The sequence below is a fragment of the Galleria mellonella genome, unplaced genomic scaffold, assembly GCF_026898425.1.
Source record: "Galleria mellonella isolate WM207_F2 unplaced genomic scaffold, CSIRO_AGI_GalMel_v1 utg537, whole genome shotgun sequence".
Taxonomy (NCBI): domain Eukaryota; kingdom Metazoa; phylum Arthropoda; class Insecta; order Lepidoptera; family Pyralidae; genus Galleria; species Galleria mellonella.
In genome coordinates, this window is record NW_026442112.1 from 196,156 (window position 1) to 222,169 (window position 26,014).

Sequence of the window (26,014 nt, forward strand, 5' to 3'; positions counted from 1 at the left end):
AGTTTTAAAAATAATACTAGTGTTAACTGTAAAATCTGTTTGTAATTGTTTTTTAATGTAATTACTTAATCCTTTTTCTACGAGGCAGGCGATCTCCAGTAAGTTATTACTGTTGCTGGCACTGAGACCTATTTTGAATGAAATGTTATCTTATATGTGGATATATATAGGTATAACTTTACTGTCACTTCATACATGCAAACTCTGCTTACAAAATATTTTTTTGGATTCGATAAGTAACGCTGCATATATAAAAATCACATATGCATCCTTACGAGGCTAGGTTGCTAGTATATATATACCCGTATATATATAAAAAATTATTGTTGGATGTACATAAGCTGTAATTATATCATTTATTGGGTAATTTTGTTGTTGTATTTGTAATTATCAAAACAGAAAATATTTGACAATTGGTACGAAAAAGTAAAAATATTGGTTCAAAAAAAGAGAATATTTAGTCTCATTTTCTTCATTAGTACACCGTGAAGCCGGGGCGAACAGTTTGTAATTAAATGCACTAACATAAGTGTTTTTAGAATTGATCTCATTATGTCTTATTGATTTATAATAATAATATGAATAATATTGTTTTATACAAATGCACAAATTTCAGCTATTAGAGAATAACTACAAATTTTCTATTTATTCATGTTCTTTTAAATTTCTAAAAGGGTCATGAGTTTAGCCCCAATTCCAATTTTCATTAACCTAGTTATTTGGGACAATTAACAAACTTAGTTTTCATTGAAGTATGTTACACATCAACCTTGTGGATATTATAATGTTGAACTCACCGTAAATGCTTAGCTTCATCAAAATATCGATCTGCAATTTATTAATCGCGAGCGGATAACTTAGATCCATTGGACCACGATAGAGACACTTTATACAATTTGACATTTTTATGAGATATTATACGAACAATAGGGACGTATATCCTAGTATATTAGAAACTTTAGCAATTGTACGTGAACCCCTTATGTTTCGCCGGAGCTATTTCAACACAAAGTTTCGACTTTTACGATAATGTCAGCCATTGCCATTCAAACGCGCTAAAACTTTATCAATGTGTGTGAAAGGATAAGCGTTTGGATCGTATTTTATACTTATAACACACCTATCAAGCACTCGAAATCCCTACAACCTTTCATATAACATATGTTTCATACTTATCGTGAGTTTGTTTTAGGTGAAATATACATCCTAAGCATTACTAGAAAAATGATTTTTTTTTATTCTAATAATTTACGATATTCTATATCTCATTAAAAACAATAATATATTTATATTTAGTGACAATGAATGTAAAGGTGAAGATATCTTTTGATAATAAAATGAGCATAGAGAGTAGTAAGTAACAACAGCGCAAGGGACTTTAAAAACAAATACCTAAATAAAAATATTTTAGTACTTATATAAATAAATTACCTATTTTAATTATTAATATATAAATGCTGTATTTGTTTTAAATTTTTCTATTAATAGCAATCTAAAAATAACGTTTTGTTATTGTTTTGTTCGAAGACAAGTTTCGTTTAAAATTTTGTAAATCTGAAAACCTAATATTAAACTGGAGCAAAATTAATTACTCGACTTATTTCAAAGATATTGGGTATTCAATCTGGGCCTTGAATGAAATGAACAGAAGTGGAGCAATATTTTATTTTAATTCAAAATGTGGCACGTTTGTTGTTATTTGACAACCTATGTTATTTAATATCAGAAGTTGAAGAAGTACCTTATTATGTAGGATATTTAATATTATTTCAAGTTGATTTAAAAATATATCACATTTTTTTCATACAAAAATATTTGATTACAACATTGGAGTGCCTCGTGGTCTAATGGTTTAATTACTGAATCAATTCATGGATTTTTGTTTAAGGAACAGTACATATTGGTGTAGCTAGGGAGGGGCGAGGATCCCCTAATAAATTCTTATTGTCATGAGATTTATTAAAATCGGAAGCTTCTATGTAAGTTTAGCAAGTTGATTGGTTAGTATAATGCTTCTAATGAAAAAGATTCCTGTTTATATCAGACACTTACTTCTATATTCAGTTATTGATAATCTACTTACTGAATTTGAACGATAAAATCTTTTAATGAGCTTCTATTTTTTAGTGAAATGGAACTTTCATTACTACAGTTTCGATAATTTTTTTTTTATATTCCTATACATTAATAATATCTATAGTTTTTTCCTTGTATCTTGTATAGAAAGACTTAAAAAAGTCGGATATATTTTGCGATCTACGTTGTGAATATTTACATAGGGCATGGTATGTGGGATGTGTGTGTCAAGATCAGAATAATAAAAAAATAATAATATACAAGGATGCTGCACTACCAAATAATTAGTAGTTGTTTGAGAGAATAATGATCTATTGTGAAGTTCTATTGATTAATTTTATACCAAACATAAAACCAAGGAAAATATCACTGAAACGTTCGTTGGCAGCCCATAAATATGTCGAGCAGTCTGTCCTCACGTCGTCTGTCGTTTAATTACACATAAAAAGCACAACAACCGTTTACTTGTGAGACACTTACCGGGTGCGAGCGAGAATTTTATTGACACTCGCCTCCGGACCGTTTCACAACTCCGACATTGTTTGCTTTCAAAATTAGATGAGGTACTGTTAAACAAAAATATACATACTCGTACATTCATTTTTAGTTCCTTGTCTAGTAAGTGGCAATGGAATTCTATGATCTTAGATCAATAATGTTTAGGTCTTCTGCAAATGCTTCAATAAAAACGGAACTTTTTTAAACTTTTGTCACACAGTATTAACATTTTTTTCTGTTAAGAGATCGAATTGAATGATTGAATTTCAAATTCTATTAAGTGTGAAAAAAACGACATAGCATCAAACAACAGTTGATTGATTGTTTTTTGCATGTCATTTTATACTCGACGCTTCATCTGGATGTATATGGCTTAAATCTAAATTAAACTTAGGATCTACTACTACTAAAAATTTACATTTATTTACCCGATCTCAAAACAGAAAGACGTTCACTGCACGAAAAAACTGTATCAAACTTTATTTGTCTTTAATTTCTAAATTCTTATAAAAGAGACACATCCTATTTATCCTAGATTATATCAATATTTATGCATGCTTAAAAACAAAAATTCGATGCATAAAAATGTTATGATTTTAAATTCGAATTTCCAAAATAAAAATTACGTCGCTTTCATTAAAATAGTTTTAAATTAGCTCCTAAATTAGCTGCTGCGTTTATTAATAATAAGACCCTTAAACTACCCTCTTTTTTATAAAAAAACTAAGAGTCCTCTATTAATGTTGAGTTGCTATTGACGTGAATGATTTAAAAAACTTACGTAACCATGCAACCAGACTTCGTTATGAAAGAAAAGCGAGTTTCAATAGCTATTTGTTCTTCATAAGTTCATATGTACTTTCTTATTGCATAATACTTACTTGAAAATAGAAAGTACATTATAAATAAAAAACATATAGGTAGGTTCCTTTAACGCTAGTTTCATAGGAAAGGTATTTACTAAATATGTACAAATTCAATATTAAGAACGTTTATAATAGTTATATACTTATATAAATAGTTAATAGTAATAATTATTTATGTAGCAATGAATCACTTTGGTCAAGATGACATTTACAGACTTTTTACGAAATATCCGCATTAGGACACATCATATCTTTACCCTTTAGTATTTTTAACTATAATAGCACTTTCACTAATAAATATTTATCTAGCTTGATAAAGTGTGGCAGCGTCGTAATTACCTGTCAATTTTCGAAAATAATTATTTAATTTTCAATATTTTTAGTAGTAGACTTTTATGCAATATATTCTATAATTAGCGGTTAAGTTCGTTATTAGAATAGTTTTATTTAGGAATTTTAAATAACAAATCAGAAAATTCGAAACATGCTTAATTGTGTGTTGAAAATTGACAAATAATTAAGATGATGCCATATTTCGTTGTGAATGCTCTTAAATTGAAGTATGCTGCAATGGGTATTAAGTGAAATTATGAGTATCGATTCCGATCTATATTATTGTAATTTTTTTATACCACTGGCAAACAAGTATACGGCCCACCTGATGGTAAGCGGTTACCGTAGCCTATGAACGCCTGGTATACCAGAGGTATTACGCGCGCGTTGCCGGCTATGGAGCAACCTCTTTACCTACCATTTGAAGAACCTCTTGTTGTAGTCTCTTGGGAAAACCTCGGCAAGGAGCTTATTTCATAACCATTAAATAGTTAAGTCTAAAATTAATCAAAGATTTGAATGTAATTTGGCACACTTTTCTCTCTGATTAATAATAATATATTTTTGTCCTAGTCGCGGTATTGTATTCCTTTGACATAGTAAGTAAGTTCACGTGGAATTGGGCTCCCATTTTCGGACTAAACCTCTTTTCTCGTTTACGTAGACTATCGACACTCATTATTTTTCGTTGTAATATAGTTGTAAGTAATCACATTAAAATTTGGTATATAGGTACGATATGGAAGAGAGAAAGATATACTTTGGATTCTAGTCAGTGAACATAATGCCGGTGTATAAGTCGTGGGCAAAAGCTAGTATTAAAATAAAGATTAGATTTTTCGTATGTTTGTTTATGTTGGATAAACTCAAAAACTACTTAGCCGATTTTAAAAATTCTTTCACCTATAGAAATTTCTATTATCGATTAGTACACGGGTTAAATTTTATTTTCAAAAAAATTACAGAACACTATTAAACTTACTCGAGGTGTCCAAAAATTTGCTTACAAAAATCATTATTTGGCGTGCGCTGCTAAAACTATTAGTAATAACATAAAATAATATTCTATATATTTATAGTCCTTATAATTAGCCACAGAAAAGGCTAGCTACGAGTGTTATGGTATAGGCACAATAACGTTTATTGTTCAAATTAGTCAAAACGCGGGTAGAATCGAAATATTATGTCATTTGTGTCATGATATTAATCCTTATCCAACTAAATAGTTTCATACTGAAGTTCGATTATTACATATAAATTCCACTTTAATTATTTCGTTTAGAAGTTACGATGGGTTTAAATATGCTAAAAGTAAAAAAATGCACTGATGGTCGCGAACAATTCTACGCTAAGCGTAGAGTTGTTATACATATTTACTTAAATAAAATACTAATTTATCTTACTATTTTTTTAAGGGATGATAATAGAATAGTACTCCCGCCTGTACTATTGGTATACACTGGCGGGGCACCAGTGAAGGATGATAGGTGAAGGATGATAGGTGAAGTAGGTCAGTTAGTCCATTGTGACAAATTTAACAATAAATAAATTATGACGATTTCCGGGGGGGACCACCTAGTAATGCAGACTGCATTACTAACAATCCCTTCCCCCCAACTGATAGGGTTTATTGCTAGCAATGGGGTTGCTAATTCCCATCACTAACAATCCCTTTCTCCCCTCTTTCTATTTTTTACTGCGTGATAATGGAATGACAACCCCCCGCGCTATCGTTATATACTGGCGGGGTACCGGTGAGAAATGATAGATGAGGATGAAGTAGGTCAGTTAGTCCATCATGACGACTTCAACAAAAATTGTTTACGATGGTTTCCAGGGGGAACCACGTGGAGGTTGACCTAATAAGGTATATTGCTAGCAGTGGAGCTGTCAAACTTCATTGCTAACAATCCCTCCTCCCTTCTTTCTATTTACCTGTATGAATTTAGTCTAGTATATACCTACACGAAAAATATTACCTTTTCTTAGTCAGGAGTCGAGCATCAAAAGTCAATGTCAGTGCAATTAAATAAACTTTATAAAACAGCGCGCATATTTTAGTCGTCGTATCAAGTAAATATGAATGGACATAGAACACGCTCCGCGAATTAAGTACGGCGCGGCTATTACAAGTACAAGTTGCGTGACTAATTTAGATGCCATCGTTAATATACACATAATTATAATAGCCACAAAAGTATTTTTATTAGCTAGCAGCCATCTTTATTATTTCAATAAGTGTATTTGATATAGGCTGTGCTTGCTACATAATATCTATTGATTATGACGAGAGATGACTCACTTGGACTTTTTTCTAATACTAGTATTAACAATAACAGTGTTTAGTAAACAAACTTGGAACAGGAATCCTGGGGCGTCATTTCTCCAAACCTATCTCTAAAATTTCAATTTGATACCATAGCAAAATCTCTATTGTAAGGACGAATATGAATTAATTTTTTAATAGATTTAAGTAAAAATATAACGCGGGGTGGCAACCGCAGTTAGGCTTTGGTGATGTTTTAAGATACACCTTATAAATATTAAAATAAATTATAAAAATAGTTCCATTGGTAAAAATTAAAAGCTTTAGAGAGAAAATTTTGAAGTTTAAAGTGATAAAAGGTTAAAAGTTACTTTCAATATACAGAAAGCTGTTTTAGATGATATGGCCACATAATGTGGCTGTTTGCTATCGATAGGGAGTACACATATACCCGGAATGGTAAAAATTCAAATGCTTATAATAAATAATAATCATTAATTAGATTATTAGGAATTATAGCAAAGCTTCTGAGAGCGGGTGGAAAATCGGTATCGATAATCGGTAACATGATTACATCATGTGGGATCATCGACAATTCTCATAGCTCGTCGTTGCAACGAGCCGAAGGGAGCTGAGCTGGTATTTAAGTGCTATAAGTGACAGCAATGCTCAATGTGGGGCCGAATTTGCGATTTGTAGAGCATTAATCGCTGATCCGGTGTGAAGTAATTCTTCGCTCTATTGAGCACACCGAGTTTTTTGGATGCCAGCTTCACCTCATTTTCGAGGTGGCCACGGAATTGGACATCACTGGAGATGTCGATACCAAGGATCCCAATGCTTTTAGAGATGTTAAGAGACATGCTTTGAAACTGTGGAGCTACAGCAAATGGCTTTTTTTTAACGGTACACGCGCAAGCTTGTGTCTTAGCGGGGTTAAACTGGACTAAGTTTTGTCGTCCCCAATGGGAGACTCTAGTTAACGTAAAACTAAACTAAAAGATCTTTATAGTTCTTTCCAAAAGATTACAGTAAAAAACTTGTAGTGTTTCGAGGTCATTCTTAATCTTTTGGGAATACAGATGATTGATACAGTCTTGTCTTTTTATTAGTATTTATTTAATTTATGTAGGTCTTTTAGTAAAACCTGTAAATAAGGTAATATATTTTTAGTTGTACTTTTTATAATTTATGATATAGGTATGTTTTTTAATTCTTTATATAAAACCGTTCCGTATTTTGTGGGCTATAACGAAATATAATTTAATAATAAAAAATTATTCATCTATTTAGTTTATATATGAGATATTTATACTCCTATTACCCGCACTTGCACAAGTAGATGCAAAATTGTGTAGGTGCTGCATTGTTTCGATGTTAATACCTACTTTACGTTGTATTCTCTTAAAATAAAAATAAATTACGTAGTCTATTTCTTCTATTGCTCTTACCCATAAATATTTTTATGAGCAATGTCTAACATGGCAAATGATGATGGACGACCTTATTACTCTTGAGATGTGTGAATGAATATCCGCAGACAGCTAATCAATGTGAGTGTGCGATTAAAAGGCACTCAATTTGAGGCCCATGTGCGAAGTGTATTGATACTATTACACGAGCCACTTGAGTTGAACATAAAACAGATGGCCAATCTAGTCGCTACCCATTTGTATTGTAGCGCCATTTTGTAACAATTTCATACAATGCATTCACTGTAATCGCAAGAGAAATAAGCAAACATTTTATTATCAGTGTTTATTATAGGAGACTGCATTAAATTTTGTACAAATTTTGCAATAATTAGAACCAATTCCGGCATGGTATTTTCTAAATTTGTGTTTCATTATCATTATTACCATAGCCCATCAATATGAGACTGCTGAGCTCGGGACTTTTTAAAAGAAGAGTAGAAGGAAAGAGTTCAAAGACTGAAGATTTTTGACGGCCTACTTGACGAAAAGTGATAACTGGCGTTTATAAATATAATTGTCACTATGATCAATGGAGTACACTGTAATGCCTATGGTATGCGTTACCATTCTTGAGGGCTATGCCGTTATGATTTTGTACTCTGCAATTTTACTGCCGTATCCTACCCTTGAACCTGAATTACAGCCATACAAGTACAACTGCTGCACGGTGGAAACACGAGTAATATGGTGTTTTTTTTTTATTATTAGGAAGGTAAACGAATGGACGGTCCACCAGGTAAAAAGTGACTACCGCTACCCATGAACACATGCAACATGAGTGGAGTTGCTTGTGTGCTTTCGTCCTTTAAATGTTTGTAGGTATATTTTTTTTAAATTTCCTATATTATATATTATATTATATTGTAAGAGAAAAACTAAAGACGGGAATTCATTCCACTACCTGGAAGCATGAGGTAGAAATTAACAGAATGATATCCAAGCAGACAATTTTTATAGTTTCGTTCTGGTAAAACTATTTTGGTACATCTTATCTTCTGTTATTATGACAGTCATAGGATTTGATAATGGGTGTTATTTTGGGTTTTCTCTTCATAATAGGCTGTTATGCTGAATTCTTATAGTCGTCTTTTACAAAAGCCTAAAGGTTGACAAAAAGTTACTTTTTTCCTGTCATCTCATAAACGTTAAGTCATAAAAAATTACAAGTTTTATAAAAATATATCTAAAATTGGTAACATCACAATTAGAAAAATGGTCGAATATGAAATTTCATTATCCTATTAATTAGTAAAATTTATGTTAGATGCAGGTTTAGTGAATGATATTACAAAGTCGAGTCCAATAAGTGTAAGCGCTAATATGTTATATAAAATATCTGTTTATTATCAACAAGGAATAATTGTATAAAAATGCTTTAAATAGACATGTAAATTAATACTTAAAGTACAAAACATAATTTAAAGCCCAAATTTAAATGATAAGCTTACTGTGTCTGAGTGGTCTTGTTTAATTACTGTTCTATAAACAGAAAAGTAACGTCAGGAATAAATTAAATAACAATAAAAAGAATCATCTTAATGTATCTAATAATGCAAATGTCGTAATTTAAATGTCAATTATATGTTTTCGTGGAAACAGCTTTGCTGTACCGTAATGGCTTACTGAGTATGACACAGACGGAATATCGGATGAAACCAATTATTTGAACTGAATTGGAAAGTAATGTCATTTAGTTTGACTTTAGTTGAAATTTGAAGAATGTAAGTTCATAAATTCAGACATAGAAAGCCGCTTCGTACTTCATAGTCACGAAGAAAAGTAGTTACACAACTAGTGGAGTGTAGCGTCGCATAGAGTATCCACGAGTTTATGGTCTTTATCAGAGTGTATATTTAGTATGTTATACTAACATATTTATATATTTATCATCATCATTTAACTGTCCACTGCTGGTCATAAGCCTTCTTCTTGGGGGGTTTTGCCAGTAGTTGCTATGCTTGGCAGGCGGATTGGCAACCCCAGTTAGGCGGGGGGAAACCGATTGTTAGCAATGGAGTTTGACAGCCCCATTGTTAGCAATATGCCCTATTAGGTCGACCTCCACGTGGTCCCCTGAAAATCATCGTGAACAATTCTTGTTGAATTCATCACGATCGGCTAACTGACCTGCTTCATCCTCACCAATCATCCTTCACTGGTGCTCTGCCAGTGTATACCGATAGCGCGGGTGGAGTTACCTTTTTGTTATCACCCATTAAAAAAATGCTTTAGAGAGGTTTTAAGAGGAAGGCTGCTGCCCATTCTTCACCCTCCCTTAGTCGCCTCTTACGACACCCACGGGAAAGGAGGAGATAGCCTATTCTATGCCTGGATCACACGGGCGGAATATTTATATTTTGTAATAGATAGTAGGTATTTTATAGTTTTGCTTTTTTTATTCATAGAGTTTCAAGCAAAATTATAAAAAAATTAAACTAGAACCATTTTTACATATTTTTAAAAATCATTATTGTATTATTAACGAGAGATGGCCAGCAGTGTCCCTGCTAAAACATCAGCAAAAGCCAAACTGCAGTTGCCAACCCGCCTGCCACTAGCAACTACTGACAAAATTCCTCCAATGGTAAATTAATTATTATTTGGTTATTAATCAATTGGTTAGAAGTACTTCTATTTATGTTATTAACAAATGAAAGAAAAGAAAAATGTGTAATTAATTATATAATTTTTCCAGTTGATATTATTTTATTATCGTCATTATACCGATGTATGTACCGTAATTGCAGTATCGGAGTTAATCTTATAAGAATGGAAGTAAGGTTTTATTACTCTAATATACGATGTAAGGACGAGACCCTGAATAACATAAGTAAATAGCCAACGATATAAAAAAAGAAAACAGAATTCATGAAATCTGTTTTTTCTTAAATCGATGTACTTTGATTTATACGTGACTATTGAGTTATATATCACCTTCAAATAAGGTTTGAATAAGACTTAGGTTTTACTATTTTTTTAATATTTTCTTCTCTGAGATAGTTAAGGTTATTTCTATTTTTATACTAATATATACTAGCGATTCGCTCCGACTTTGCACAGGTAGAAAGGTAAATAAGTAAAATTTGTAGCACCTTGGGTTGCTTTCTTGCAATTTTCATAGGAATGTTTATTTTTGTAAAATTAACATTCTATATTACTCGCTGATAAAGAAGCTTTATAGATGAAAGAATTTATAATCATTTAAGTAGTTTTTGAGTTATTACAAACAAACATACAAATTAAGATTGTATTAAATAAAAAAAATATTTCAGTTGTGGCAAAACCAGTTATTTTGATTTAAAAACTAAACAACTAAACTTATTTTGATAAAAATCTATGAGACCAATCTATAAGAATTTTACAAATTGGTTTACTACTGACGGAGTTATGAGGCAACAAACATAAAAAAATACAACCGAATTGAGAACCTCCTTCTTTTTGAAGTCGGTTGTAAATAAAATTTTTCTTCTTTATAATATTAGTATAGATTAGATATAAGATTGTTTATATTTGACTCATTCGTTACTTAAGTAAATTTTATGGTTTATAAGAATCGAGAATTAAAATAATCAGATGATGATGAGGGGATAAGATGATGAGGTTAACTATAAATTTATCCGAATTATCTCGATTTACTTAAATGATCGTATTAATTCCTGTCTCTTAAAACTGTAAAATTTGCAGCGCGAAAGTCTGAAAGTTAATAAGTAAATTTTAAATATGAATATTTAAGATTTTAACTAAAATTTATTTTCTAACCTCTTTCATATGACCAACATCACTGATTTTAAAGAAATCAGTTGTATTTAATGCGTAGCTTTGGTGTCTATTTATATTTCTTGTGTATTGTTTTTTCTCTTCTTTTCTAAATGCTCGTCCTTAATGACACTAAGATGAAATACATAAAAGTGTCGCTTTTATTATGAAAAGATTTCTTAAGATTCAATCATTTTATTAAAAACATGTTTCCTTGAAATTTTGTTACGATGAAATAGATCGTGGGTCGGGATTAAAGCATGGATAACATTGAGGTTATCTACGGGGATCGATACAAATAGATAATACGTCATGATAATTTAGCCATCACGCTGGCATGACATTTATTGAAACGTTCGACGTTTCAATGAGACGTTTCTAGATTTCAACCGTAACATTTAGTGGATATTGTGTAAGGCACGCGATGTTATGTCATGACAGATATAATAGAGATATATTTCCTAATTTTATGCTGGCCATGTTTCGTTCACTTTCATCAGTCGTCACATGCATTCATGTTGGTTTTAGTAATTCTTAACTTCTTCCTCAGAGAGTACTTGTAGATTCTGAGTATAATAAGTCTTGATCATGAAAGTTGTCTAGAACTAAATAGATTTAGCATATGTTTTTACACGACAATAAAATTTGATAAACTCGTTAGTTTATGAGAATGGGCAAATCGATATAATGTTAGCGGATTCCATTTTTATATGGTTTGACTAATCTCTTAATTTAATGTCTCACTAAAAATAACATTCTTCATCAACTTAAATTGCTACTAATGTACTTTAACTACTAGTTTAAGTAACTTGGAATCTCAAACAAGCTACACTATAAACATATACATATCTGATGGAAAGTAGTAACCGTCACCTACAAAAATGAGCAGTATTATGATCAAGACAGCATCCCTATGACGTCTATGGTACCCATGGTGGTGGCGTGGGTTGAAGTTATTATTTATGAAGAATACGCAATATTTATACCTTAACTGAATCGGAAGTAGAGTAAGACGCTGATGGTGTACACGGTACGTATAGGGATACTGCGGCATTTATATTTTACAGTAAAGGATTGAAATATTATAATAATGAAATTAATTTATTTCCACTTTTATTTATTGCGTATTTTGTTTTTTTTTTATAACATTTAGAGACATTTATGTGTTGTATATAAATACTGGAAAACCAGGACTATACGTATAAGTTGAAGCAACTTGAAGTCCAAGCCTGAAGTTCTTTGTCAAGCCCCTTTCGTAGAATTCCGGCTTGCATTTTAGACAAACCTTATCAGTCAGCTATCTGATACTTCTAAGTCACAGCTAATAAACTATAATTATATTTTATATATATATATATATATAAAAACAGAGGGCCTATCATGAAATGTTTTCCGAAATTTGGAAGCCAAACGAAACACGGTGTTAAAGTATCGTTCGTGTGGACTTTTACGGTATTTATGACAAATGAAATATTATCCATTGTTTCTGCCTACCCTAATGGGAGACAGGCGTGACAGATATGTATGTATGTATGAAATATTAGGTTTCATTTACTGGACCAATTTTGGTATGAACAAAAACACGTAATTGAGTTCGGAAATTAGGAATTTCTTTTCATGTTAGACGTCTAGGTTCACAACTATAATTCTTAGTCATAGCGAGCGTAACTATCGACACGCTTACATTTCGAGCATATTAGAATTTAACGTAGTAGAATGGCTTGGCATAGGTATTTGTTCGAGTTTTCCTACTCTTGCATTAGTGTATTATACTCTGTATTACTGTATTATACTTAACTCTTACGAGATCCTGAGGATGAAAAGGGGTGGCGACACACGTCACATAGATCTAATTACACTGTACCGTTAAATAGTGGTTATAACCTGCCTCTGCACTAATGCTTCCATTTCCTAATATATTAATAAAAGATTGACACAATGCACACCTCACACGACATGGTTTGAATTATTAACTTGACGAGTTTATTGTTAACCTATTAGGTAAATTGTTCCATTTTAGTAAATTAGCTTATTGCCATGCGTCACTTAATTTATTATTGTTTTATATATTCAAATTTAGTTATAACGATTATAATTATTAAAATCGATAAAAAATATATACAGGGTGGCCCAAAAGTCCTTAGAAAAGTAAAATTTGAATTAAACGAAAATGGCGCGCGTGAGCGGTGCAGGGGAAGCGGGGGCAGTAACTTCGGTTTCTGGGAATTTAGTCGCGATGGAGCGTTTCACCGGAGCGGACTGTGCGTTTTGTGTGCGCGAGTTTTATCAAAACAACAATTCGGCAACCGTTGCGAGGCGTAAATTTCGAGAACACAAAGGTTTACACAACTTTGATGACACCCCAGCTCTCCAAATGATTAAGAATTGGGTTGTTAAGTTCGAGGAGACCGGTTCGACGTTAGATAAACCGCGGTTGGGTCGCCCAAGGACATCACGTACGGAACAAAACATCGACACAGTGGCACAATCTATTCGTGAAAATCCTACACAGTCAACTCGTAAGCGTTCCAGTGCATTAAACGTATCCAGGATATCGTGGCAACGGATTTTGAAGAAAGATTTATTTATGCACCCTTACAAAATTCAGTTGGTGCAAGAATTAAAAGAAACTGATGCTATTCAGAGAGTGAATTATGCTAATGAAATGTTTAATTGGTTTACTTCGTTCAATAACATAATGTTCTCTGATGAGGCATACTTCCACATTAACGGACATGTTAGTAAATAAAATTGCCGCTATTGGAGCCCGATTAATCCAAAACTTGAGTACCAGAAGCCCTTACATAGCCCTAAAGTTACAGTTTGGGCCGCTATGTCAGCCCATGGCATCATAGGGCCTTACTTTTTTGAGGACGGCAGAGGGCGTGCTGTTACTGTTACTTCGGAGCGATATGTGGCCATGATCGACGAGTTTTTCACACAAAAATTGCAAAACTTTAATTTAACAGGCTTTAATGCCCGAACATGGTTTCAACAGGATGGAGCAACTTCCCACACCTTCAATACTGCTATGCCCGTTATCCGTCAACTTTTTCCAAACAAAGTTATCTCTAAGAAAGGAGACATTTCCTGGCCACCACGTAGCCCGGATCTGACTCCAATGGATTTTTTTTTTTGTGGGGCAATTAATGACCTAAAAGAAAACATCCCTTGCCGCGCAGTCATCGACAATTTCAGAAGGCGTTTAAAGTGTTATTTACAAAAAATAATTCCCGTTTTTCTAGCTATATTTACAAATAAAAATATTATTCATAGTGTAATTCGTTTTATTTTAATTAATTTTTTTTCATTACTAAGGACTTATGGGCCACCCTGTACACCTATTCCCCGAGTTACACTAACCCGCGGTCAATTAATGAATTAAAAAAAGAAAACATCCGCAGAGAAAATGGCATAATTTTGCTATTTCAGCAGTGATTTTTTTCAATATTTTTGGTGTACACAAAAATAATAATAAAAATTTTCATTTGTTCTTATTAGAACTATTGTTCTTATTGTAGCTTTGTTCATGTTATATGATTTTGCAACATCTAACTCTAGTGCCGTGACGATTTTGTAACGGATTACATTTGGACGACGTTATTTATTTATAAAAATAATTATGCACTCACGTTTTTCTATGCTATATTTACAAATAAAAATATTATTCATAGTGTAATGTCGTTTTATTTTAATTAACGTGTTTTTTTCATTACTAAGGAAAAAAAAAACTTATTTGGGTGTAAAAGCGAAAACGTGTAAAACAAGTACCGTGTAAATCGGGGGATAGGTGTATATAAAAAAATAAAACAATTATATTAATTATATCACCTCACCTATTATAATAAAGCGAAGGAGTTTTTTAATTAAATGCGCAAATTTTCGGAACTACTAGTTGGATTTAAAAATTACTTTTGCATTTGATTGCTCATTTTTTAAGGAGGGTGATGAACATTTCAGCATCACGATAAGGCCACAGACGAAGTCGCGGGATATACGAGTAGCTAGTAAATTAAATGTCCATTCTCTAGTGCTTAAAACGAATACATACAAAAATTATCCTCTGAATCTATGTAGGTTTTATTAAAGGAACGAGTTTTATTAACGTCAGAGCATGAGAATTTCCTCTTTTGAAATTTGAAATGAAAATTCCAACCGACGACATTAAGAAACTTGCTTGCAACACACGTAATACATCTGTTTGCACCTAAAATAATAACCTCCGTTTCACTTTACTGTAGTCGTGTGAAAAGATACTCTAAAGTATTTCTTCTCAAACTAGATCTGTAGGAATCTGTAGGTATATAATAGAATAAAAGATGCAAACAGAAGATATTTGGGAAGCGGCTTTCTGATAACATATATTGAAACCATATGTTACTGTCGGTTATACTCGTTTACTGCCACACCTGAGACCGGTGGCATCAAACCTCATTGCATATTCAAAACCAACATTTTTGGTACTTAATACGTGCTGCTCTTAGTAATTAATAAACTGATGCTATTTATTTTTTAGTAAGCAGATTACTAAGGATAATATATTTGACGGGATTTTGTTGCTTGTTACATATACATATTTGTCATTTTATACACGGTTTTTTTTTATGGGTGAAAATATAATTAGACCCGCCCGCGCCGTTTGTATACGCCGGCGGAGGACAAGTGAGTGATAACAGATGATTATGAAGTCAGGTTAGTTAGATGATTGAGGGGTAAGAGATTGTTAGTAATAGAGGTTTAAAGCCCCATGCTAACAATATACACTTCGATTGCTAGAAATATCGATCTCCACGTGGTTCCCTTTGGAAACCATTGTAATTAATTCTTATTTTATACTTATGCCAATGGGCCTACTGACTTGTTATCATTCTCACTTAGTATCTCTTACTGGTGCCCCACCACCATATACCTAACGTTAGCGCAGGTGGGGTTACTATTCCATTTTCACCCATAAATAGGCAAGGACCGTTGTTGCTTTTTTAGATTTATTAACAATAATTCTTTCCACTCCTTTTTCAGGGAGTTTTTTTTTTAGTGAAAATAAAATTAAATGTCTGAGTTATCGATATACGTAGACAGTGCCGCAGTGATTGAGGAAAGGTGAGGATAGTGGCAGGTCAGTAGGTTCCTCTTGAAAAATTCGATAAGAATTAACCACAATGGTTTCCAGGGAGAACCGCGTGGAGGTCGACCTGACAGGATATATTGCTAGCAACGGTGCTGTTAGACCATTATCAATCATTCCTTTTTCCCTTTCCAGGAGGTTGTACTCCTACTTACGGAGTTATATTATTGCTTTTATATTTCTTTTTAGGGTTCTGTCGTAGAGCGACTGTTTGTAAAATATGATGGTTCTTGTTGTATATAGGTATTATTTATTAATTATATTATATGAATTGTTAATGAAATTGCCGTCTGTTGACTTGATGTATTGTATGTATTTTTTGTTCTATTTCAATTGTTAAAAAATTTTCTTTTTAATAAAAAACAACAATTGTCAATATATGTAAAAAGGTTAATTTTGAACAGCGACCTTATTCGGTCGTTTCTAAAAGGTATTATTATTTTAGTATTTACGTTGTTTAATTTATTTCATTATTATGTTTTATTTAATTAAAAAAAAAAAACCTCAGTTTTGGACTCCTATTATACGAGCTTATAAATATTACAAACTGATGATTGTGTTACATACATATACATATTATATTATGGATTATTCCAGTCAGATTCCCTCTACATAACCTGAAACGTGTACTATCACTTGATGGTTGAGAGGTGTCGCACGCCGGTTCGTCGCGTCGCTGACGTCACACTTTGTTGTTTCCGTTCTGTGAGAGCAACTGTATTATCCTTTAGAGTGATACGTGTCGTAATAATGGCATATTATCGAGTAGACTCAAAGAGTACCTACTCGTGATGACTAAGTTATATAAGCTGTTTATTTGTCAGAATAATAAATATTTTTCGAACAGTCATTAATGAATCTATAATTAATATTCTCCTTTCTTTATAATTTGAAAAACAGTTGATATTCTCTTTAAGCGTGATTTCCGTCTTTTTCGAATTCATTCAAATCTGTTATGGTACTGTTCACGTCTATAGGCGACGGTTACCACTTTCCATTAGGTAGGTTGTCAACTTATTAGCCATTGTAAGTTGCATAAAAAGAAAGTTATATTCGGACTTGAAAATCGTATCAATCTTAACTAATAAAAAACAGTACGGACTTTAAACTCTATGTAGGATTTTCTCGATTTATCCAGTTATAGTTCTGAAGCTAGATTATATAAACTAGTTCAGATTTTGAAGTTATCAAAAGTCCACTATTCACTTAGAAGAGTTTAGAGCGTGTAGTGTGCACGTTACAATCCATCTATATATTCCTCTTTATTTCAATGTTTTTAACAAACGGTTTCTAAAACAACGACCATACTAAAGATTTCTGGTTTTTCAATACTACTATACACGTTTTTATGCGCAACTACGACTTTGTGATGAATATATTGATTGACCGAGATAACATTTGTCTATGCTCTTATCCATCTCAGACTTATAACGATTGGTTGAACTATTAAAGCGCCAATCAAACAAACTAATTCACTTTCAGATTAATAATGTTAGGTAGTAGGAATATATTATCATAAAAAAAACATAATTTAATCAATCAATACATGACAACGCCGCTAATCGTAAAAGTCTAATACACATTGAAAGTGTGCTAATATTCTTCTGCTGTAAGAAGATCGGTTGTCATGATTATGATGACAGATTGAATGTTTTTTTATTATAAATGTTATTGTAGTGCAAATCTACATTTTTTGATATTTATTACCTTTGGTATACTCGCATACTTAGCATGCGGCTTATATGATGGTAAGTGACTACCGCCGACCAAGAACACCTGCAACACTAGAAATATATTTTCTTTTATATATAATAATAGATAATTACGTTCTTAATAGAAACTATTATATTATAGGCTTGCTTAATAAAAAAATAGAAGAGCGCATAATATTCATATTCGTATTAGCAATAGATCAAACGAGAAGTATGAATTGTAATGTCCTAAACGTTGGTAATGCACAAAATGTTAAAAAAACTTTAATAGGTTTATTTCTAAATGTCTTTAAATAACACGCTTTGTGGACAGCACTGTATATCTACAAACGAACGTATTTTGAGATATAATTGCGGCTTTGAAAAGGTACGTCTTTTCAAAGTCATGATTCACACTCGGTCTGTGTACATTTCTAAACAGACATTTATTTAGTTTTGTTTACTATAAATATTTGGGGAATGTGTTTATAATAACGTATCATTACCCGCATCAAAATAGAGATGGTGACTGTATTGATCTTCAATACAAAAATATCTCATAAAAATACCTTTTACAAGAAATTCTCTAGTCATTATTAATAGTGACAGATATGAAATCTATTCATTACTTTCTAAGATTTTTTTAATCTAAGATTTTTCCAAAATAATGAACATGTGTTTTAATATGAATAGCACCGTACACGCTGAGATATCTGTGGTAGTGTTGTTATTTCTAAGATTCAACGTGTTTTGTCTTTACGCCTAGTAATTTTACTACCATACGTCCATCAAACCGAAATATACTTCGGCAAACAACTATGTTGTTTGCCGTTGTTTGACGACAAGTACAAGTGCAACTGAGGTCCACAGGTAGACAACATTTGGACAATACTTTATCTAAAATAATTCATTATCTAAAATAGACAGCTAGGGATGTTCTCTTCTAGTAATCTGTCTTGTTATAGAGTAAGAACACACGGGTATACGACCCTAGCCACCTAAGCTGCTGCAGTTTCTGATCAGAGTCCTTACCGCATCTGCAGTGCCCCCTTTCCTTGTTGTAGGGCATCGGTGGTTGTTGGTAATGAGATTTAATTGTAGTTTGTAGGGAAGGAGGCTTAAAATTCAATCAACAGTCGATATTAAATGACAGAAATGAAATAACTATTGTATTATAACTAGTCTGGCCATAAATAATGTTAGGTACATAAAAACTTTTCTGTTTTTCAACATTTTAATTACTTTGAATTTGAAACACGTTTATTATTTTAAAAACTTTTTTCGATAGGATTGCAGTGATTGCCTTGCACAAAGTGGGTACGGAGCCGTCGGTTATATTCCAGACACTTCAAAAGCTTAGTATCAGCCGTATTTTCGTATATTGTACTATCAACAGACACAACAACACTTCCTCTGTCGAAAACCAGTAAAGATCGGGGCGGCCACGTGCTATTAGAACTACAAAGGCTGTTAATGCTGTTAAAGCCAGAATGCGTCGAAACCTCATTAGGAAGCAAAAAATCTTATCGCAAGAAATGAAGATTTCCGCTAGGACTCTGTTGCGTATTATAAAACAAGACCTGAATCTCGGTGCTTATCGTTGATATACAGATATGAATGAAGATTTCAGAAATGAATGAAGAATATGCCTTAAATCAATCTTTAAAATTAAAGAGAGTGGATCGATCAAAACGCATTCTGTCGCGATATGCAGGTGAAAGGCACAGAAATATCCTCTTTACCGATGAAAAAAATTTCACGATTGAAGAACACTACAACAAGCAAAATTAGAAAGTGTACGCTCACAGTTCTAAAGAAGCTGCTCAAGTGGTTGAAAAGGCACAACGTGATCATCATCCTCCGTCAGTAATGGTTTAGTGGGACGTGTCTTATCAAGGAGTTACAAAACTACATTTCTGTGAAAAAGGAGTGAAAACTTTAGCCAAAGTGTATCAAGATACAATCTTGGATCGTGTTGTGAAACCTCTTAGCAATACACTTTTTAAAAATATACCGTGGACTTTTTAGCAGGACCCTACATCTGGTCACAAGGTACGAACTACCCAAGCCTGGCTTGAAACCAACGTTCCGGTTCTCTTTATAAGAACTGAAGACTGGCCATCATCTAGGCCAGATCTCAACCCTTTAGACTTCAAATTATGGTCAGTTTTAAAGGACATTCTTTAAACGACACGGCGATACTGAATCTCCTAAAATATCTTTTGAGCAAGCAGTGGCGAAATTTCTGTTAGAAACAGTGCGTAAATCTATAGATTTGTGGCCAGACAGATTAAAGGCCTGTATAAAAGCCAAAGGTGACAATTTTGAATACAATATTTTTTTATTTTTTGTTGAGACTAATAAATTTGTAGGTGTACATTTTAGTAATATTATATTACTTTATAAAAAAAAATGCATTTTCATTTGTAACAGAACTTATAGCTGTACTAGGTAATTTAACAAAAAAATATTTGATTAAATCTGTCTATAATTAATTACGAAATAGTTAAATTGTAAGGGTCGTGTATTGTAACAGTTCGGTAGCTCGTTGTCTTTATTCACCAATTTACTTACATTCGAGCTTCGCCCCGCGGGTCGTAAAGTAATATTATCCGTTGGGCGAGGGCAATAGTGCCTCTTTTACGGGCCACGAGCGCGTCACATGGGAAATTATTTGACGTGGCGTTTAATGGATTTTTGCCTTCATAACACGCTATCTACAGGCAAATAAAAATACCCGTACTGCATACAATAAAATATTGCCGAAAAATTTGCTGTTTTAATGAATTTTATTATAGATATTTAAATTTTAATGTTACTCTTGTAGATTTTTAACACCGTCAGTTACAATCTTGAAATACTACTAATATTTTAAATATATATAAAAAATATATGAGGAATTCAAATAAAAACAATAGAAGGCAAAACAACAGTTTTTAAACATTTATTTATGTGTTTATAATATATTGAAATATTTTCGCGTTAGTTCCATTTTCGTTTCACTCGACGAAATTAAAGGTCTGATAAAAATGTATTGCTAAATAAACAAATACATGTTTATTTATTTATTTAATAAGGTTCACATACAACTTTTATATTTTACATGCAACTTAATAACACAAAAAATAATTTTGCCTAATGTAAAAGTCTTTTATACGCGAACACCACATGCACTATTATAATATTTAATAAATCATTAACAATAACAATAAGATTATCTGAATAATAAGTAGATTAAGAACTTATGTCTAAGATTTTCCGCAATAAGCTATATCTGCTGTTTGTGGGTCCAAAATTGATGTCAATTTGATCGCTGTGAGCATTCAGAATCCTACATAATCCTGGGTACAGGCGAGTTGGCTCTTAACATTGTACATGTAGTAATATAAATAAAAAAAGTAATAAAAATAGTATTATTAGCTATTTTTTTTTTTCAAATCATATTTTTTTAAGATTTAAAAAAAATATGATTTGAAATTCTAAGAGTATATATATATATATATATATATATATATATATATATATATATATATATCTCGATATTAGAAAAGTGCAACAAAATGTTTTGCCTATTTTTGATTAACGTTAATAATCAACAAACACATTTGCAAATTAATAAGATATTAATCAAATAAGAATACGAATAATCTCCCATTGACGCGAGCACGGCCATATCATTCTTTTCTCGAAGCAACTAATGGCACTTTTGAGCCGTAACTTCATTGTGGATAAAGCGCGAAATTTTAATTTTTAGTGATTAAGAGGACATCCTACAACTAGCTATATTGCCAATATATCTAATAATTATACCTTGTAGTTTATGAATTATGGCTAGTTAAAGTACTTTTAGCAATCTCACTAATTTCAAATTTTGAATTTTAGTTAGCGTATACCTTATACAGGTAGTAAAAAGAAATGAAAAATCCTAAACTTTCATTATTAATTTTCATTAAATGATTAAAAAAATTTTAACGAATGAAATATATATATATATATATATATATATATATATATATATATATATATATATATATATATATATATATATAACTGAGGCATTGATGGACGAATGTATAAATGTGGGCCGAGGCGTTGCCGAGGCACACATACGTGAGTACATCAATGCCTAGTTGTGGCCAAGGCTTGTATAGTACTTTTCTCAAACAATGCGCGGAAAATAAAAATACAATTTTACTTTTTAAGTTCAATGACAAATAACGAACAATAATAATTTTTTACGCGCCATAATGTTTCTTTGTTTTTTTTTTCAATAAACAGCTTTCTATTTGCAAACCAGTTCGAAATTTAAATAAAACCTTTTATTAGTTACCTCCTTGGTAGCCATGTTTTGAAGTAGAAGGTCATTCCATTTTTAAATTACTGGACAGATATGAGTTTACATAGAAATTTATTATTTGGCCGCAAAACACGACAGATATGGATTTTCATACAACTTTTGCCGGCCGCTGCCCGCTTGTATTTGGCCAGTACGGCAATTTTGATTTATCTCGAAGAAGATTGTTAAAATAATGCTCACATTTCCAAGCATGTTTGAGAAAAGTGGCAGGAAAGCTATATATATATATATATATATATATATATATATATATATATATATATATATATATATACATGTTTGGCCGAGAGAAGTTAAACTTCATCTATTTACCTATAGTTCGATAGGCTTTTAATAACATAAATAATATATTTTTATATTCATGCTACGTCTTGCTAAAATCTATTTTTACTGATGACAAAATTTTTTTGATAGATTGCGGCGTGAGAAGCTTAGAGTTGCTGGAGCTGCGTGTACCGGCGCACGTGCCTCTCGGCACTCGTGCGCAGCTCTCCTGCCACTGGCGACTCAGTCCCACTGACGTGCTCTACTCTGTTAAGTGGTATAAGGATGGCAAGGAGTTCTTCCGTCACGTACCTCGAGATATCGAACCCTGCAGGAAGTTTCCTCTACCTGGCGTTGATGTCGTAGTAAGTGTCATCATTATTTATCATCGTCATCATATCGGCAATTCAACACGCATTCATTGTTTATTGACAAAGAAAATTATACGGAACTACGTAAATTAGAGAAATTTCGTAACAACGTTACAATAATAGTAACAGTAATGACAGAAAAGAAGAAAATTTCTAGATATAATCGTATAATAAGCTGCTTGCCTAGCGTGGTAGTATTAGGTTAAATCCTTCTATCCTAGCAAGACGTGTCCAGCATTGGTTGTAATGCTATTAAAGGCCATTGTCTCTAATGATTTTTACAACAGCAAAGACGAATAATACCTATTATCAATAATAATAGAATTAAAGTTCACCATAAGTGACTCATGTTGCGTAGGTGAACAGATCCAAGTCGATAATATCACAAACTGCAATGAACTTCTAGCTAGCAAACAGTGTAATTGGATTAATCCGTGAGTCAAGTTTGCTCAGGTCTCACCGAGTGGAAACAATATACTAAAACTCGACCGGATATTACTGTGTCGAGGGCCGCAGGTGTAAACACTACTCTCTGCCGGCTACTTTATATTTGCCACTTCAAATATTCCTCAGTTATATTTTTCTTTCTTATGTTTTTTTTTTATTTGTATATTTATATGCCTGCAATTTCCACCGCATAGTAGTGGGAATTCTTTTAATTGGATAAATTATTACATTATAATGTAATTTAATTAAGATCTCTGTATTTTGTGCGATTTTACATATTGCACAGTGTAAGTTATAACTCACTATCATATAAAGCTATTCTAATAAAACATAGATACGTAATATTTTAGAATATGTTAATAGTATTTTTTTTAGTTTTTGACTCTGGAATAAATCAATAGATCGATATTCAGAAAATTAACGATGTGGATTATTCGCAAAAAAGTAAATGTATTATAGTATAGATAGATGAAACAGTTTCATACTATGATTTATTATAATTTAAACACCCACCACACCGGATAGTGATTAGCCAGGTGTGTTACATATTTATAAAGGTGAATAAATAAATATCTTGGTTCTGTTTAGGGTTCCACAATTTAATGGTCAAAGTAATGTTTTAATAATTTCGGCATTTTTGTAAGGACCTCTGGCACATCATAATTTTTGCAATGTATGTATCTTTACGAAGATACACCAACATCGATCCTTAACAACATCAATTCTCGTAGATAAATAAAATATTTACAGATTTTTTGGATTCGAATATTCGGGTGAAAAAGAAAACTTTTGTTAAAGAGATCCAAAATACTGATATTTCGGTTTTGGATTATCGGTGTACTTTTTGAAACTTTGCTAAGTTATTATTTATTAAATACATACATATTACCGGAAATTTGTTATAGAACTAACAAATCCCGTTAATTAGTGGTATTATATTGGTACTGTTCACGTCTTTATTTTAATTTACTATATAACAGTCTGTTAGTAGTAGTCTTCATTTAATATTTTGATAATTAATAAGATTATTGTTATTGTACATAAATATAATTTCTGACGCTAATTTTCTGTAATTTTCTGTATTCATTAGTTTTATATTTCAAATGTAAGTAATTTAATTTTGTAAGATGTTCGTCAGCACTTTTAATTATAACATTCAATTACGAGACTTAAATAGATAAAAGAATAAACATTAAAATAAAAAATAAATAAGGCTCTATTCTATCTTTTGTTCAGTTACTGAAATATCTGCAGATATATTTTCTATAAATCATGCAATCATCAATGCAATAATAATTAATTTACGAGAGGGAGGCTTTGTACAGAAGTCGTTTGCTTGGGCACCTGTGTCCCATTCGTGTTTCTATCGTGAAGTAGTTGTGTTTGCATGGCTGCGATTCATTTTGAAGTTTGGGATATGGCAGTGAACTTACAGGGTATAGAGGAATAACACCTGAGTCCTCAGGTATGGCAACGCATGGGTGTATCATGGGTGAATCAGTATACTCTGTTATGTCCATAGTACTGCTCATATTTATAGGCGATGGTTACCACTTTCCATCACATGGGCCGTCAGCTTATTTGCCATTCTAAGTTGTATAAAAAATAACTTAAACATCTTGATGATACTAAAGATCTTGACGAAACTAGTACATCTCCACCTATCATCTTTATCTATGCATCTATTTCCTATACTTTTGTGTTGCAGAGTTATGATTGCTTATTATCATCATAAGTCTCAGTTTTCTTTTTGATGGGTGAAAATGGTATGGTAACCCCGTCTGCGCTAACGGGATACGCTGGCGAAGCACCAGTAAAGGGTGATAGATGAGAATGAAAACAGGCCAGTTAGCTCATCATGATGAATTCATCATGAATTAACCATGATAGTTTTCAGGGAGAACCGTGAGAAGGTCGACCTGGTTGGGTATATTGCTAGCAATGTGATTCTCAGTCTCCATTACTAACTATCCCTTTTCCCCTCATAAGTCTTAGTTAAGATGACTACATACTATGAATTCCATGTACGACTATCACAATCGATTGTTTCTTTATTCTTCGAAATTCTTTCATTGTGTCTTAAAATATCAAAGGTTATTTTCGGAAGTTATTTTCTAAAAAAATTAATTAAAAGTAAAAAATTCTTTGATAAATACCTACTTTTATGTATTCTTTACATTATTTTAAGGAGATATAAAATAAAGGTACGTAAGGAACCATTGTGTGATCCTATATATACCTACCAAGAATAATGTATATCCGACAATTTTTATTTTTATTTTTTTATTTCACTTCATTTTTACATCTAGATTCGTAATATTTTCGGTTCAGATAATATGTATTTGAACTCTCTAAAGTCTATCTATAAAAAAGACGTAAGATGGAGCTACGTAAAATGCTATAGTAAATGGACTTAACATCGCTATTTGAAATGTAATCCGCAACTTCCTGTTTTAAGCTCTATTTTAAAATTTTATTGTGCTATTTTT

The 26,014-nt window shown here is 32.1% G+C and overlaps 1 protein-coding gene across 2 annotated transcripts in view; it reads left to right on the top strand.

The window, feature by feature from the left end:
* LOC113516391 (uncharacterized) overlaps positions 1-26,014 on the top strand; it is a 135,677-nt gene that overhangs the window by 99,366 nt on the left and 10,297 nt on the right. For both annotated transcript variants that reach the window (XM_052898758.1, XM_052898759.1), the window contains exon 3: positions 22,858-23,072. In XM_052898758.1, the coding sequence (XP_052754718.1) occupies positions 22,858-23,072 (215 nt within the window). The remainder of the gene's footprint in view (positions 1-22,857; positions 23,073-26,014) is intronic.